Below are 14,144 nucleotides of genomic sequence, written 5' to 3' on the forward strand. Positions count from 1 at the left end.
ATGAAATAATCAACAAAGGAACAAAAATTTCTCCTAGCTAAAGTGTTGGGAACACTTTTTTTTGGTGCTCACTCACAGCCTCTGAGCTTTATAAGCAGTTACACACCTGTTGCTTTATTTTCATCCCATTCAGGAGCAAATTAGAGCTGGTTGTCTCTATTTTACATCCTGAAGAAGAGGACATTTAATCTCTTAATGACTATTTTTCCTGTTTTAGAATGAAAGCTTATTCAAATCTCATTGGATATTGGGAGGTTTAAATGAATAAAATATGTAAAGTGTTTAGAAGAATGCCTAGCATATGGTAGGCTTTATATAAATGCAGTGATCACACCATAATTATTACCATCATTGTCATTACTCTTCAGAGAATAGTGTTGCTCCTGAAAGGATGCATGTAGGAGTAAGTGCCAAAAAACTTAAAATAATACTACAAAAAACATTGATTTAGAGATAAATTATTTTGTGGAAAATGTAGTCAATGAAGTTTTTAGTAAATATAATAAAATGGTATTCTGTTATTAATTGTGGCATAATTTTAGATATGCCATTGTAAGGTCATCCATTAATTCTAGATTTTAAGGTGTTTTTTTTTTTTTAAGTACAGAAAAGCTTAATTTTTATTGTTCTTAGGAGTTTTTTAAAAAAAAGTACAATTTGATTTTTGTTTATAAGTCTATTATCCATTTGAGATGTTATCTATGACCTTTGTTCTCATTTTAGTTCTTTCCATTAACATTAACTCCCTGTCTTACACTGCTTTACTTTTAGTGCCCTGTGGGGGAATTTTAACTAAACGTAAAGGGACTATTTTGTCTCCTGGATATCCTGAGCCTTATGATAACAATCTAAATTGTGTATGGAAGATCACAGTACCAGAGGGAGCTGGAATTCAAGTAAGGATATTTAATTGTTTTTTCCCTTTTGTTGTATATTGCAATTAATATGTTCAGAGATGATAGAATGAGTATTATTTCTAAAAGTTCAATAAGTGGTTTTGACTGACATGTCTGAATTTAATAGAAAGATATTTGTTATTAATACTTTTCACCTGTAAGAAACAGAAAGCCAGTTCAAGGTGGGACAAGCTATAAATGATATTGCCACACATGACATGAAACCTTGAGGTAAGATGATTCAAGGGTTGTTTATTTCAAATCTGTGTCATTCCTGACCCAGTTATTTCCCTCTCTCTGTTCTGTCATCCCTAGCATGTTGATTTCTGTGTTTGATATTTTTTTTCACATGATCTTGAGATGACTTCAAAAGCTCTAGGCATAACAGCCTTATGTAGAGATGGCCAATAGCCAAAAGAGAATCTCTCATATGTATCTTTTCACTAGTTAAGAAAAAATTTTAAGAAACCTACCAGCAGACTTTCCCTTTGCTCTTACTGAGAAAAATTGGAATCATAACCAATCCTAAAGCAGCTGGGAAATAATCAAAGATTTACTATTATTTGGCTCAACAAATAAATATTAAGTACCTGGAGTAGGCAAGGATCTCAGCCTCCTCTGACATACACAACTCTCAATTAGTTGAACTCCTCTGGGTCTTTGTGACCAATGAAAAGGGATGCTCTTCTATAAGCAAATTACAGTATCTACTATGTGATTTTAATTGTTGATCATTTTTGGAGCAATTTAACCAGTTATTATGTTTTATAAATACTACATTGTCTAGATTTCATAAAGATAGCTAGATTACTTCTGCAATTGATTTGTAAGGTTTTCTTGTGGAAACAAAAGACATATAACAGGGCAAAAGTAGCAAAGACACCATGCATTCAAGCTAAAATTAGGGTTCAGGGTATGGCTCAGATATACAGTATTTGCTTAGCATATGCAAGACCATGGGTTCAATCCTAGCAGTACTAAAAAAGTTAAATAAAACAAAACACCTTAGTTAGAAGTATGATTTTTCATTAAAAATTAATTATTTGAATTTATCTTTATAATTATTCAGAACATTATAAAATTAGTTGTTATATGTTAATAGTAAAACAGGCCAGTAAATCATCTTCAAAATATGAAATACTATATTTTCATAGTTTTAAGGACATCAAAAGAATATAATAGATATATGTTTACATTCTGGCTAGCTGTAATTTTATATTCATTTTGTAAAATTTGGAGTTGACTAGTAAGTCCTATAAATGAACTTACAAGGATTTTTAATATTGTGTATGTTCCAGGTTATAGAGAGGGTCTGAAATGAGACAGTATCTTTAGAACTTTATAGAACTTTTGCGACCTCATTTGGTTGTAAGCTTAGAAGAGATATTCTAGAGCATTTATATATTGATACCAGCTTCTTCGTTTCTATCTTACTTTAAAACGACCAAAAATTCTAGCATTTTTTCTCTCCTCTGCTCTATTTTTGGCACAGTGCAATGTGGCTCCAGCACCCAGTGCTCTCATGGAGCCATTCTCAGAGTGAACACCTGTATATGACTAAATCCATTGCATTGTATTTCTCATCTTGATTGCTCTGTCATCAGCTCACTCTCCTGCTGATTCTCTCCTCACACCTAAAGCGCTTTTTCCTCCTTAGCTCCTATGATATCAAATTTTTCTTGGCTTTTGTTCCATTCTTTTTTTCTGTATCTCTTGTTTCTACATCTCTTACATGGTCTCCTTTTCCAATTGAGCCCAAAATTCAAATAGTGTTTGTAAATTCTGTGCCTTTTGTTCATCTCAGCTTCTATGATGCTATTAGCTGTTTTCTGTAATTCCAGTTTCAGCTAATGTTCTTACAAGGTTAATGTTGCCCAGAACCTGAATCACAATAGATTACCAGAAAATATTTGTTTTTTTTAAAAAAATGACTGAATAAATGATGATTTTCAGACCAATATATCTAACCTCTATCTCTCACCTAAGTTGCACAAAATATATCTCACCATCCACTGGATATCTTAAGCTAGACTTCTAGATGACATCTCAAATTCAATCTATCTAAAAATAATGTCATGACTTTTTCTTAAATTGTAGATTTTATAAATTGTTCTCTGTCTCAGAATGATGCCCTCGGTCATTCAGTTGTAGAAACCAGAAATCTCGATTTGTGCGTGTGTGTGTGTGTGTGTGTGTGTGTGTGTATGTATGTCTTTTACCCTGCATAACAAAACATGTCAGGTCTGTCTTTTATAAGTCTGTTTCTCTCCATCCATAATTTTACTACCTAAATTCACATGACTATCATCCCTACCCAGGTACTTATTCTCTCATAGTCCATTCCTTATGGAGCAAACAGAGCAAACTTATGAAAATTAAAATCTAAGGCTATCATTTTCCTCAATTGTCCATCGTGTCCTTAACTCTTTGACATAGTGATTTCAACCTCGTGCTCTGTTCTCATTCTTGCCTATTCTATTCATACTCTCTCAGTTCTTTCTGTTGCTTGTGGATCCTGAGCATTTTTTCTTTGCCTATTGCATTCTCCAATATTGCACTCTCTTTGACTTAATCTTACTCCTTATTTCTGTCTTGACTTAAATATATTTCCTGTGATAGATCTTCTGTGAACTTAACAAAAGGTGATGTTCCCTTTATGTTCTCATAGAGCCTTCTAATTCCTTTGTCACAACACCTGTTTCATTTAAATGTTGTCACCTGATTCTCTGCAAACTCATGAGAGTAGTAATCAAGTCTGTTCTGTTAGCTAGGAGAGGCCTGGCAGTATAACTTAAGTAAATATTTTTTAGAATAATCAATGAATTCCTCTATAAGCGGTGTAGTTTGGGCTATTTTAGAGAATTAACGTGGCAGAAAAACTGTTGTACATCACTTTCCCTAGGCAAACACTATTCATAACTGGGCCCACATTAATGACACTATAAAATCTTTCACCCAGGAAGTATTTTGCTTAATGATTTCACTTTAGAAAATAAAATTTGAGTTTAGCACTATGTTTAGCAATCTTAAATCATGTGAAGTATATTTTAAACACTCACACATACATGTGTTATATGGCTTATATTTGAAATTTCACTAACTTCACTTAAAATTTATCTGGTAATATATAAGGTTTAAACCAATATTTAATTTTTTTTTGGCAGGGGAGAGACTGAATATGTGTATGAACAAAGAACTATATGAATATTCAGTAATTTATATATGACATGCTATAAGATAGCCATGGTAGAAAAAATTAAGAAGTATTTGAAATGTGGACACAATTATAATAATTCAGAATGATTGTGCATTCTTTGGAAATAACCTCAACAAGTAGTAGACCAATTTGTTAGACCATTACATGAGATATTTTTGGGTAGTAATGGATTCATTTGTTTGCCTGTTTATTTTGGCAGAGTATATTACAGAAATGATTTCTAAATGAACAAACAGTATTAGTTATCAAGAAAATAACGATCTTTATGTGATGAACCATGGGAAAATGTTGGATGCATAACTGCTTGAATTCATAACATAACCATCATGAGTTCATGTAATTTTCTTAACAAAGTCCAAGGGCCTGGTTTCAATGAACGGAAATTACCTCATAAAACTATCTTATTAACATGATGGACAATTTGATCTAATGCAACATTTTTCTGAATGCTGAGTCAGTGGCTAACTCTTTTTAAATTCTTTAGTGACTGTTATTAAACTTTCTATCACAGTAGATTTTCAATCATTTACTTAAGTCTCCTGAAAGATCTCATAGCTACACAGGATAGTTCTTCTGGCTATTTCATGCTTCTACACCCTCTGTGATTTTATTATGCCAAAACATATTCAAAATTTGCACAGAATCCTAGTGGCAAATTATATTAAATTCCTGTGGTTGTATAACAAATTACCATGAACGTGATAGCTACAACATCACAAAGTTGTTTTCTTGTAGTACTGGAAGCCCGAAGTCCAAAACCAGCTATAGTGTGCTGAAATCAAGATGCTGTCAGATCCTCTTCTGCTCTAGGCTTTGGAGAATTCCTTCCTCTCCTTTTCCAGCATCTAGTGGTTGCCTGAATTTCATAGCTTCTAGGAACATTTCTCAATTTCTGCTTTGGATACATTGCATTCTTCTCTTCTTTCTTGAATTTCCCACTACATCTTTCTATCTCAAGATCTTCAGATTAATCACATCTGAAGGACCTCCCCCCCCCCCCCCCGCATATAATATTGATAATCTCCAGAAATTAGGATCTGATATTTTTGATAACTATTATTCAACCTTTACATACATGTTTAAAGAATAAAAAACAAATTTTCTTCCTCCAATTCATGGAATAGGGTTTCTTGGAGATGTCTGCATTTTTGTTCTTGCCACCCTCTGCTTTCAATGACATAAGGGAAAAAATAAGTTGTTTTTACGCATTACCTTTTTATTTACTCCTCTAGTCCCACTGCAAAATATGTGAGTTCTGGGTCTTCCTTTTTTCTTTTTCTATTTCCAGTTTGTTTCTTTTTTTTTCTGCTGCAATAAATATTGAAATATTACTGCAATAGAGATTGAAATTTTCTTTTCACATTTATTTTCTTCACATAGTGCTGTGTAGTGCTGTACTTAAAGCATAATTCTATTTCTCTTCCTACTTCTAAAACCTTTCATGGAATAGTGAAGGTATAATTGTACCTTCAAGTGTATAATTATTTTGCTGGTATTTAGTCTTTAATGAGTGTCTCTCTCAGTCTCTCTCATAGTTAAACAGTCACTGAGTCCTTAATATACATTATGCATTATTCTAAGCCTTTTTGACATATTAACTAATTTATTTTTACAATGAATCTATGGATTAGATACCCTAATACAATGATTTATGTAAATAATCTGAGGCACAGGCACAGGGAGATTAACAGCTTTCCCAGGGTTTCATATGCCAGTAAATAGAAGAAGTCAGGAAGTTGCAAACCAGGCACACTGACTCTGAAATCTCTTGTATTTATCACTAAACTCCATTCTATCTAATTTTTCTATGCTTTTTCTAACTTTGCATGCATATTTCCTTTTATGTAAATTGCCTCCACTGTAGCTAAATTAGATTACTGATGGTTCACTAAATCCAGTTCATGATTTGCCTCATCTACATTTTTACACTCTAAATAATTTCCTTCAGTTGAAAAACTCGTATTACCTTAAACTCAGTCCAAATATCAACTCCTGCACAAATCCTTACTTTTTTTCTTTAGCTCAATGCAATCTTTTCTTGAATTTAAGAAATTAGAAAATTCAGATATGAAGAGGGAATTGGTTATTGTTTCAGGAAGTGTGGTTATATTAACAATCATAGCTTGAATTTTCCTGGTCTTCTTGTCCTGGAACACAGCCAATAGGTCTGTTGCCAACCACACAGGCAGGATAGCTATTGCCATGTGGCATTCACCCCTGGAAAAGAAGTACAGCATTCATTTGAATGGAAGAATGATGATGAACTGTTTTGCAGACAAGAAATATTTAATGAATAAAATTGTCATAAGTACTTAGTGAACAAGTAAAGTACCTATATCTGTAACAGTCTTTAGCTAAACAAATACATTTGTGTTAATAAAATTTTTCCATTTCCTCCTTTAACAATTCAAAATAGTAAACAAAGAGCAAAACAGTCTCCACAGTTGTGAGGGTCCTGTGGGTTCTTGGAAAGGCTCAAGCTGGGCCAAGTGATGTGCAACAAAGTAACACATGTCTCTTTCTTTAAATAAAAGTTAATAGACATCAGAGAATTAAATTCCAGCATATTCCTTTTCTACTTAAGGTACCATAACAGTGATTTAGTTATTATGACTCCATTTACTTAAAAAAAAAAAAAAACAACAAAAAAAAACTTGTTTAAAATTTCATATGCTACCAAGTATTTTTTAGGTCATCTATGAGGAAACCTATTAAAATTTGCATTGGTGATAATGTTATTGCCTAGCATGTGTGGGGCACTGGGTTCGATCCTTAGCACCGTATAAATATAAACAAACAGAATAAAGGCATGCTACAACAACAACAACAAAAAAATTTAAAAAATTCAATGATATAAAGAGTAGGCATTGAACAAAGTTTACACAAGGAAATGAATCCAGTTAAACCTAGTTAAAATATATAAGGTTCTTTGTGTTTGTGGACCACAAATCTGGTTATTTTCTAATACCTAAGTAAATGAGAAGACCTGATTACTGACAATAATCTAATACTTCAAGATAATAAATGTTAATCAACATTTATTATTGGAACATGCATGGGAATTCTTGAGTCATTAGATTTAACCCCAAGCTTTTAATAAAGAGAATACTGTGAAACAGCCGTGGATATTCTCAGTGTTATACCTATAATAAATACTGCTGGGTGTTCCATAAAGCTTTTCTTATAAAAATCAGATCATGTAGGCCAGTGCCTTAATGAAAAAGATCAGTTTTGTTAAAATGCTTCTATGAGGGGGCAAAATGATGTGGTCCAGGCTTTGAGATCTGTTTCAAGAAGAAATAGTAGATTATAGTATATGTATCTGGTTAGATATTTGCATTCTTATCAGTAATTATTATTTCACAGGTGCAAGTTGTTAGCTTTGCTACAGAACATAACTGGGATTCTCTGGACTTCTATGATGGTGGAGACAATAATGCTCCAAGACTTGGAAGTTATTCAGGTAAAGAAGAGATCTGAACTTAATTACAATACAAATAAAATTAGGAGTATAAAGAATTCCCTAAAACTATGTCTTGATTTTAGTCAAATTTTTATAAACTATACACAGTGAACTAAATTATAAATTTAGAAATTTCAAAATCTAAAAATTTAAAAATGTCAAAATTGCCATTTAAAACCTGTAGTCTTCTTATTATATTTGTATGATTTTTAATTGATGCTTTTATGTTAATGGTAATGTTTTCACTGAGTTGTCATTCAGGAATAGTGTGTGTGACTTTTTTCTTAAAAACTAGGATGAGTGATAATAGATAAAAATTTGTGCTTGGTAATTATAAAATATTTACTCAATAGCATGCTATACAGTCATTAAAATAATTAGAGATTATGTAGTATGATAAATGCTATATAAGGTATTTATGTGAGAATAAAGAAAATACAAAATTATTTCTGTGAGATGAGTAAAGTGATATAAAATTTATCTATTCATGTAACAATACCAGAATGAAAATGTTGTGCACAATGTTATATAACTTTTTAAATATTCTGTTGAATTTGTTAAGGTTTTAAAGGAAATTTATGCAATGATTTGAAAGTTTCTTTCACCCTATAGAAACAGAAATCAAATTTTACTTTGTTATATTTTTATAATTTAATTTTTAAGCTTTAGTAATACAAATAGAAACATAGCCAAATGATCAACTTAAACGTTTCATATACTAAACCAAAATAAGTTGAATGATTTCAAGCTTTTAAGAGATTTTTAAATGGAGTATAATGAATTATTCAGCATCACCAATGAGGAAGGGAAAAAAATATCTGGAGCAGGAGTTGTTTGGCATAGTCATAAACATTATTTTGGAAAGAGATCCAGATAGGAAACATCTCATTAATGTTTTAGTATACTTTTATCATAATAGGTTAAGTGTAATACTTCCTTAAAAATAAAAGTGATAAAGGGTGACAAAAGTGATAAAGAGAAAACAACTGTTGATTATCAGGTGTTAGTTCTGTGTTAGGCTTGTTAAACATTTCCTCATTGAGTCTTTCTAGCAGTCCTGGTAGTGATTGAAATCAGCAAGATTAGGTTGCCTGAGGTTGCACAACCAATGTTAGAATGAGATTTGGACCCAGATGGTGTGACTCCAGAGTTAGAGCTCCTAAACACTAAAATCCTCTAAAGAGACTTAAGGCAGGTCTAGTGACCTTTTGGGTAAACACCCTTGTCTTCAGTGATTCAGTTAGGACACTAAGGAACACAAAGGAAGGTCTGAGAAAAAAACAACAACAATGTGTGTTCTGTGAGGAATTCTTCCTGTTCTCTTCTAAAAGTTATTGAGGGTGAGGTCCACATAGTTGTACAAAGCAAGCATAAAGTAACCATCTACTTTTAAGGTCACAATAATATGAATTGATATGTTTGTTGTACTTCATCTTGAAACAGAGTAAGAATTGAAAATTATTTTCATTTGAAATTGCTTGGCATTAGAAAGTACTACAGTGTAGTCTTAAGTCTTGTATCAAATGGTGAAGAAATAATTCACTCAAGTAAATATTTTATATTTTCCAACTCAATAATTGGATGAAAAAATTTGATTTTCTTCAGAAGTTAACAAGAACCCCATCATAATACATTGCTTGAGAGACAAGTTTAACAGTTCAAAATGGGATTTTTTTCTTAGAAAGCTAACTGCCAGTGTAAGAAACATCAAGGTATTTAACCTGTTGAAGAATTATATATATATTTCATTAATAAATGGAAATAAATTACTATATGCTCTGAACCCATACAAAGTCCTTAGTTTTGCCTTAAAAATCACATGCAATTTTTAAAATAAAGTTTATTATTACTCATACATGTAAGTTGAAATCTAAGTGAAATTAAAAACACTAATTCTATGTAACCTATAAAATTTACTGCTTTGACTTTCACCAGCTCTTCTACTCCTATCTATTTTGGGGGAACTATCTAAAGACATCTGTCAAAGGTTAATCTCTGGGAGATAGTAAGGAACAGTAAAATGTAAAAGGATTATGGGAGAAATACTTTTATTAAAATATTCTCACAAAACATTTTGACTAATACATAATTTTAGTGGTAATGTATTGGCTAATTAAGAGTTTACTAAGTTTTTACTCTACGATTTGTTATGTGATCATTGATGTACTTTTTCCATTATCATTTCAGGAACAACAATACCCCATCTTTTGAATAGTACATCTAATAATTTATATCTAAATTTTCAATCAGACATCAGTGTGTCTGCTGCAGGATTTCATCTTGAATACACAGGTAAAAATGAAATCACGTGCTATTCAGGAAAGTTAAGGGAATGTTTATATTAATTAAAAATAATTTCAGCATTGTCAAAAGGAAACATTTAGACTTAAGACTATTTTTGAAGTGTACCTTTAGTTATATTGTAAAAGTATACAGATAAAATTCTATTAATTTCACTAGAATTTACAAATATTTCTTTTTTTATTGTGGTAAGAACAATTAATATGGTGTCTACCATCTTAATACAATTTTAAGTGTGTACTTAGTATTAACTGTAATCCCACAGATATGCAGCAGACCTTTCTAAAGCTTACTTATCTTGCATAACTGAAACTTTGTACTTGTCAAACTGTATCTCCTATTTCCACCTCTCCCTACTTCCCATGTCCTCACAACCATCAATCTACTTTGTTTCCATGAAGTTGACTGTTTTACATATGTCATGTAAGTGGAATCATGCAGTATTTGTCCTTCTATGATTAGTTTATTTTACTACCTAGTGTCCTTCAGATTTACCTGTGGTGTTGCACATGAAGAGTTTTCTTTTCTTTTTTTAAATTGGAAGAACTTCATTGTATGCATGTACCACATTTTCTTTATCAATTTTTGATGATATTTAGGTTGTTTTCAGGTCTTAGTTATTGTGAATAATGCCAAAATAAATATGGGAGTGCAAATATCTCTTTAAGATCCTAGGATTTCTAGATCATATGTTATATTTATTTTTAATTTTTTTTGAAGAAATCTCTGACTTGTTTGCCATTTTGGTTATGTGGTGTTAGATTCTTGCTATCATTATTTGAAGATCTAGAATCTTCACAGCTTACTGATTTCAAGGTGAGACAATTTTCATTTCTCACCAATTTACATTTCCCTGGTGATTGGTGAAATGGGTATTTTTCACATAGCCATCAAACATTTGTAGATTTTCTCTGGAAAAAATATATGCATTTAAGTCCTTTGACCATTTTCCATCAGGTGATATTTTCTTGCTACTGAGTTGTTTATGTTCCTTTTTTATCTTGTTCATTAATCCCTTTTCAGATATTGGTTATAAATATTTTTTCTAATTTTGCAGGTTGTCTTTTCACTCTTGATTATTTTATTATTTGAAGTTTTGTTTTGTTTCATGTAATCCCACTTGTCTATTTTTGTTTTTGTTGACTATGCTTTTGGTGATATATCCAAGAAATCATTGCCAAGACTAGCATCCTTAATCTTTTCTCCTGTATCTTCTAGGAGTTTTACAGTTACATTTAAGCCCTTAATCCATTTTGAGTTGATTTTTAAGTATATTGAAGATAGGGTCCAATTTTATTCTTTCACATATGGATATTCAGTTTTTCAACACTATTATTAAAGACACTAATATGTCCCCATTGTGTATTCTTGGTACCCTTGTCAAAAACAAGTTGATTATACTTGTATGGATTTATTTCTGGGCTTTTTGATTCTGCTTCCTTGGTCTATGGTCAATTTTTAAAAATTTATATAAAACTGCAATTGTCATTTTGATAGAGATTGTGTTAAATCTGAAGATTGTATCATATAGTATGGACATTTCAACAAAACTGTTTACCAGTTCATGAACATGGATCTCTTTTAGTTTATTTTGTGTCTTGTTTAATTTCTTTTGTCAGTTTTTCTGATGTTTTAGCATGTTAGTCTTTCAACTCCTTGTTAATGTTTGTTTTGAAGTAATTTTATTTTATACTACTGTAAATGGAATTATTTACTTACCTTCTTTTATGTTATTCATTTTTAGTCTGCAAAACACAATATTCTAAATGTCTTCTTAGAAGTTATTTCTTTGAAGATAACTGACTAATATAAAAGACAGAAAGAGAACTAATAGTTCTATTCATGTAGTAATAGAGATTTGTGGTAGAGTTCACAAAAGCAATAAATAATCCATTCCATTTAGAAGGTTCATGGAATAATTCAAACAGGTGGTAACACTTGTGCCAAGTCTTAAAAAACAGAAGTTTTACAGTCAGACCAAAAAGAGGTGGGCATTTTCAGTAAAAGAAATTTCATGTTCAGACAGAGCTATGAAATACGCCACATTAGGAGAACTGCAACTATTTCAGTAGGATTAGTACATAAAATTTGAAGGAGCAGCAGAAACTAATGCAATTTATGTAGGTGCAACTACTCCTGAAAGGTGTAGAGTGACATATCAGAAATTGAATTCTTAATAATTTTTCATACAAAAAGGAAATTTGAGCTCATAATAATCAATAAATAATAGGTGTTGATAAAACATAATTGCTTGTCTTAGAACAGAGAATTGGGAATTTGACTATTAAGGAAAAACAATGACAAGGGACTTTAAATGTCATCAATTTAGATCTTGGGAACAAACATCTTTGATAAAAGGCACATTAGATTTAAGTTAAGCATTTTTATTTTGGGGGGGTGGTACTTGGGATTGAACTCAGTGAGACCCTATCTCTAAATAAAATACAAGACCACTGAGCCACTATTTTGTATTTTATTTAGAGATGGGGTCTCATTGAGTTGCTTAGCACCTCACTTTTGCTTAGGCTGCCTTTGAACTTGTGATCCTCCTGCCTCATCCTCCTGAGCCACTGGGATCACAGGTGTGCATCACCATGCCCAGCATAATTTTAGCAGTTTTAATCATGATCTTAAATTTAGAAAGTAATGTTTAATGACTATGTGAACTACTCTGATTAAAATTACAGAGGAATTGGAAGATGAATGAGATAAATCTCTTTCCTAGTTGAATGAAAATTTTATTACATGAAAAATTTTACCCCTATACCTGTTACTGTTTATCCAATTATGTTACAACTAATTATGATTATACAATGAATAATCAAAGAATGCCAATATTTCTAAATATTTTTCTGAATCAAACTAAAAAATGTGAGAATAAACTTATCATTGGTAATGAGTGAGCCTGAAAACAAATGATGCATCCATGTATTTTATGTGTAATTGCTCTAAATAATGATTATGAGTTCTTCTAGTGGTCGAGAGGCTATGCAAATAGAATGACCACTTGTTAACTCTGAATTCATTTTCCCTAATATAAGTTTCTCAAATGGATGCTTGAGTTCAGCTGATCCCTAGATACTTCAGAATTATTAGATGTTTCTTTTTACCCAAGAGACAAAAAAGAAACAAAAGCTAGCCATCATATGAAGGACAGAGTTAATTAAATTTTCACATATAAGAGGAAGATGATCAGCAAATATTTTAAGCACTATATTGATAGGCTTTACCTATGACATCAAAACATTTGCTAAATGTTCCCTTTTAATTTGAACAAAAGTATTTTTTAAAAACTTCTTGGATTAAAGTAAATATAAGTAAGAATTACAGTATTACCAAAAGCCTGTAAATGTAATTTTAATACATCATAATTTATCAGAAATTAAAATATTATCCAGTAGACAATGGCCTTTCTTTTTGGACACATTAAATATGATGCAATAAAAGGTATATTTGGCAACATTGTCACATAAAAGCATTTCAGCTGCATGTGCTATTTTTCATCAGAGTAGGTGACTCTAAATTAAAATCAGAATTATAAATACAAAAAATGAAAAGATATAGAGGAAATAGTTGAGAAAAACAAAGTTGTAGGTCATGGGGAAAAAGTGGGCAAAAAAGTAAAGGGTTAGTTAAAATGAGAAAATGATTTAATTACTTGGCTGTAGTGAAATCGGTGTCAGAGGATACCTAAAATTATTTTAAATGATTTAAAAGATTTGGGAGTATTTTTCATATCTATTTTGTAATTAATAAGTTTATTAACAGTATTGCAAAATATTGAATTTAAATGCAAGAGAATGGTGGGTGGTTGAACAAGAAGATTTGAAGACTATGGCTTTATAGAATTACAATGACTAATAAATTCTGCTCTGGTTGTTAAGGACAAACTTATAAAAGAATCCATGACAGCATTTTTGGCTGCTTTGTTAATAACAGATTGACTAGCAGTTAAAATGTGTTTGGTGGACCAAGTGCTGCATAAAGCAGCTGTGGTTTAGAGCAGAATCCAGCAGGGGCAATCAGAAAAGCTGACTGCTCACTTAGTGCGTACTCCAGAAATTCTGGAGAATTCAGTGCCCTCTTTTTTTTTTTTTTTTTCAAATAATTCATTTGAAGTTTTAGAAATGTCAACTTCCTTTCATGAAGATACATCAATTTTGTGGCAATTCAAAAATCTATAGATTTGTTGAAGTATATTATATTACCTGGACAAAGAAATTCTAAAGAACTTATTTATGAAATTAGAAAAACTTCAAATTTTGCT

At 31.3% G+C, this 14,144-nt stretch overlaps 1 protein-coding gene across 3 annotated transcripts in view; it reads left to right on the top strand.

Moving 5' to 3' along the window:
* The window catches only part of Csmd3 (CUB and Sushi multiple domains 3), a 1,110,517-nt gene that overhangs the window by 980,283 nt on the left and 116,090 nt on the right, over positions 1-14,144 (top strand). For all 3 annotated transcript variants that reach the window (XM_026384530.2, XM_026384531.2, XM_026384532.2), the window contains 3 exons: positions 772-896; positions 7,480-7,576; positions 9,764-9,868. In XM_026384530.2, coding sequence (XP_026240315.2) covers positions 772-896; positions 7,480-7,576; positions 9,764-9,868 — 327 coding nt within the window. The remainder of the gene's footprint in view (positions 1-771; positions 897-7,479; positions 7,577-9,763; positions 9,869-14,144) is intronic.

Source organism: Urocitellus parryii, chromosome 7 (genome assembly GCF_045843805.1).
Source record: "Urocitellus parryii isolate mUroPar1 chromosome 7, mUroPar1.hap1, whole genome shotgun sequence".
Classification (NCBI taxonomy): Eukaryota; Metazoa; Chordata; class Mammalia; order Rodentia; family Sciuridae; genus Urocitellus; species Urocitellus parryii.